Source organism: Empidonax traillii, unplaced genomic scaffold (genome assembly GCF_003031625.1).
Source record: "Empidonax traillii isolate 1590-97213 ecotype Southwest subspecies unplaced genomic scaffold, ASM303162v1 scaffold1063:size215077, whole genome shotgun sequence".
Classification (NCBI taxonomy): domain Eukaryota; kingdom Metazoa; phylum Chordata; class Aves; order Passeriformes; family Tyrannidae; genus Empidonax; species Empidonax traillii.
Window position 1 is genome coordinate 211,350 of NW_020956256.1, and position 3,728 is coordinate 215,077.

At 43.2% G+C, this 3,728-nt stretch overlaps 1 protein-coding gene across 1 annotated transcript; it reads left to right on the forward strand.

Moving 5' to 3' along the window:
* Positions 1-495: 495 nt before the first annotated feature.
* Positions 496-3,513, forward strand: LOC114068433 (T-complex protein 1 subunit gamma-like). Its single transcript, XM_027904488.1, has 8 exons — positions 496-517; positions 806-867; positions 1,174-1,224; positions 1,320-1,382; positions 1,952-2,048; positions 2,332-2,449; positions 2,620-2,806; positions 3,292-3,513. Exons 1-8 carry the CDS (start codon positions 496-498, stop codon positions 3,496-3,498), a joined length of 807 nt encoding a protein of 268 aa, XP_027760289.1. The 3' UTR covers positions 3,499-3,513.
* The last annotated feature ends 215 nt before the right edge of the window (positions 3,514-3,728 follow it).

Consider the following 3,728-nt stretch of genomic DNA (forward strand, 5'->3'; position numbering starts at 1 on the left):
CCAGAGGGTAGGGTTAAATGGGATATTGGGAAGAAATTCTTCCCTGGGCAACCCAAACCATTTTATGATTCTCTCACCAGTCTCCAACACAAGGATTTCTTTCTCCTTGGGTATTGCATTCCCATCTCTTCATCCATTCCATTCCATTTCCTATTAACCTAACAGGCAGGCTGTTGGAGCCCAGGGCCCCTTTTGTTCTATCTTGCACCTCTCCATGTGGATGACCTACTCTTGAGTAAATCTGTGCATACCTGGGCCAGGCTTGTAATAGCAGAAGAGCAGCCTTGAGCCTAAAGATGCTCTGGGGCAGAGCCTGTTGACAGCTGGTCCCCAGCTGTGATTGTGAGCCTGTGGCACCCCAGGGGCTGCTCACCCTCATGTGCCAAAGGCAATGCAGACAGATTAACTTCATGTTCACCCGGTTCTTTAAACTGTGCCTGAGCTTCTGTAACTTTTTGTGACTGAACAGTGCTGTGCAGCAGCATCTCCCCAGTCATGTGGGACCAGGCAGATCCTAGTGAGTCCCTGCAGTTTGATTTTTATGGGGCAGTAGGTTTCTGGTTCAGGGTTGCAAAGCTTCGTCTCAGTTAGGATGCTCACAAGAAGTTCTGTTATAATAGGGAGTGTTTTTCACTGACACTCTTCTGTCAGTGTGTTTCTCATAATGACTGCAGTATTTATAGTGTAAACTCTGAATTTAGAACTGGTCACATGTCAGATGTGTGTGGCTGAGAGGTGTGGCTGTATCCTTGCTGTATTGTACTTCATTGTACTTGATTAAATCTATTTTTTCTGTGTGCTTTAGGTCAGAACACAAAACGTGAGTCTGGAAGAAAAGTCCAGACAGGAAACATCACTGCTGCGAAGGTACCAAATTCTCCTGTCAGGCTGTTTTGATTATTATTTTTATTTTCTCCATGTGTGTGTTTATTTCTGAGGCAAAGCTGGATCTGAAGCATATTTTCTCTAGTCTATATGAACCCAGAATAGAAGAAGCTACATAGAAAATAATTTCCTGTGTTAACAGAAGATATTTTTATACCGTTACATAAAAATTCTGTATAAAAAATAAACCATCTGCACTGTTCATGTAAGAGGTGCACTATAATAATAATACTTGCCTGTATTCATTACTTCATTAATTCATTACTTCATTTCTTTGGTTTCCCCTAGACCATTGCTGACATCATCCGAACATGTTTAGGACCAAGAGCTATGATGAAGGTGAGAACCTGTGCTGTTCTGTCCCACGTGGGGTGTTTCCAGGCAGCTGCATCATCGGTGTTGCAGCACAAGTGTTTGTTTTCTTGTGGTTGCAGATGCTTTTGGACCCCATGGGTGGCATTGTGATGACCAACGATGGCAATGCTATTCTTAGAGAAGTAAGTTTCTCCTGAAGGATTGTCTCGCTTAACACGTGAGTGGGAATATTCTGGAGTCTTGAGTGCCAGTAGAGCTGTATGATCTCATCTGTCCTGAGGGCCAGCAAGTACTAGTGAGCTCCACCAAGAAAGGTGCTCCCTGGGGAGGAATGAAACATTCCCAGAAAATGCCCTTGTTCCGCAGAAATGGAGGTTTGATCCTGGGATGGGAAGATGGGAAGACTGATGTAAATGCTTTGGTAATTGTAGCTGTAATCAGTTGCATCAAGACCTTCTGAGCAGACAGTGATGTTCACAATGCCACATAATGATACCAAGAAATTTTTATTGTCTCTCTGGTGCAAGTACTGTTAAAAGAACATCAAAAAAACTCTAATGCCTGAAAAACTGAGAGAAGCACAACATTGTCAAATAAAAGGGCTTGGTTTTGGTCAGAAAAGAAGGAAGAGCTTTGCTGTGGTTTTGCAGAATGCCTTTAGCTGTATGAAAGGTATTTGTTCCACTGAGCAAGGCAAGATGTTTCTGCTTTAGTATTCTGGAACAAATCCATATCCCTTGCTTCTGCACAGATCCAAGTCCAGCATCCAGCTGCAAAATCAATGATAGAGATCAGCCGCACGCAGGATGAAGAAGTTGGGGATGGGACCACATCTGTCATTATCCTTGGTAAGGAGGCTGGCTCAGACACAGTTTGTATAAAGGCTGGAGTTGGCCCTCTTTGCTCATCAGGACCCATAATGAGTTATTTACTAACTTTAAAATGGAATTTTTTTTTTTTCACTGTGCAAGAGCATGCTTTGTTCATGAGACCCTTAGGTGATCAGCTCCTTGCTTTGATAGAAGATACCTTTTATCTCTGGTATGCTGCTCGTCTGTCTTGAGTGGCGATTATCCTCCTAATTTATATGGGGGGTTTTGATTTATTTTTGATTTTTGTTTTTTTTTTAAGCCGGAGAGATGCTGTCTGTTGCTGAACACTTCCTTGAACAGCAGATGCACCCAACTGTGATCATCTGGGCTTATCGTAAGGCTCTGGACGACATGATCAGTATTCTGAAGAAAATTGGGTAAGTATGGGCTGGTGGGAGTTAGAAAAGGGGGATGTGGGCTTTCTGTGCTGCTTCAAGCTGCTGCTTCAGCCAGTTATGTTAGAATATAACTTAACTGGAGAGGGACTCAAAGGGACAAACAGCTTGGAGTAATACTCAGTTTGCTCTTTGGTTTTTCCTCGTCCCAGCACTCCAGTGGATGTGAACAACAAAGAGATGATGCTTAAAATAATAAAGAGTGCGATAAACACCAAGGCAATAAACCGCTGGTCTGACTTGGCCTGTAGCATCGCTCTTGATGCCGTTAAGACCGTGGAGTTTGAAGAGAATGGCAGAAGGGAAATTGATATTAAAAAATATGCAAAAGTAGAAAAGGTGAGTGTGTCCTGAACTGTTTCTTATCCCTGTGTGCCTTTCTTATTCTGAACTAGCTGACTGTAGGGTGCAGTGGGAAGAATTTTGTGTTACCTCTCTGCAGTCTGCAGACATAACCACCCTCTAAGATATTTCAGTCAGTGCTGTCGGCCCTGCTGGTTTACACTGCAAACAGGGGCTGTTATTTCAACCCTTTTGGAATATTTGTCAAAAAGATAATTTCAGTTGCATTTGGAAGATGGAAAAACTTGTTAACCAGGCAGTAGGATGTGGAAAGTTTCTTAAGCTCTTCCACAACTTCCCACTTGAAATTTAAGTCAACATGCTCTTAAAATTAAAATTTGTATTATGACTTGGATGCACTATGATAACCTGGGAGAAGTTTTCCCTTTTCTGTACGTGGGAGAGACAGTTTCAGGAGAAACTACAGGTTTTTGTAGACTAAACTGGCTCTTCCCATTTCCCCCCTTCCTTGTGTCTGTCAGATTCCAGGTGGTTTTAGTGAAGACTCGTGTGTTTTGCGGGGAATCATGGTGAATAAAGATGTGACCCATCCCAGAATGCGTCGCCTTATTAAGAATCCACGCATTGTCCTTCTGGATTGTTCCCTAGAGTACAAGAAAGGAGAGAGCCAGGTAAAGTGGGTCCTGTTGGAGGCGTCCACCATTCTTGATTTAAGACATGTGAAGTGAACAAATGCAGATGGCTTGTTAAAAGCACGAGTGGGGAAAGGCTCTCTGTGTTGTGCCTCTCAAAGGCCTTCTGCACTCGTGGGCTAATTCTGCCGTGGAGTCCAGAAAAGCAGGAGTGAGGCCACAGCGCTTTGACTCATTGAGGCAGATACAGCAGTTTGTGTATCTACGTGCTGGTAAAGAGCCAAAGAAATATTTCTGAGCTTGAATTAATCCTAAGGCTCAGCTGA

Coding starts and splice junctions, on each gene's coding strand:
- LOC114068433 (XM_027904488.1), top strand. CDS start 496: ATGTGGGACCAGGCAGATCCTA. Junction 518..805: donor GTGGGACCAGGCAGATCCTA/GTGAGTCCCTGC, acceptor TGTGTGCTTTAG/GTCAGAACACAAAACGTGAG. Junction 2,807..3,291: donor AATATGCAAAAGTAGAAAAG/GTGAGTGTGTCC, acceptor TGTGTCTGTCAG/ATTCCAGGTGGTTTTAGTGA.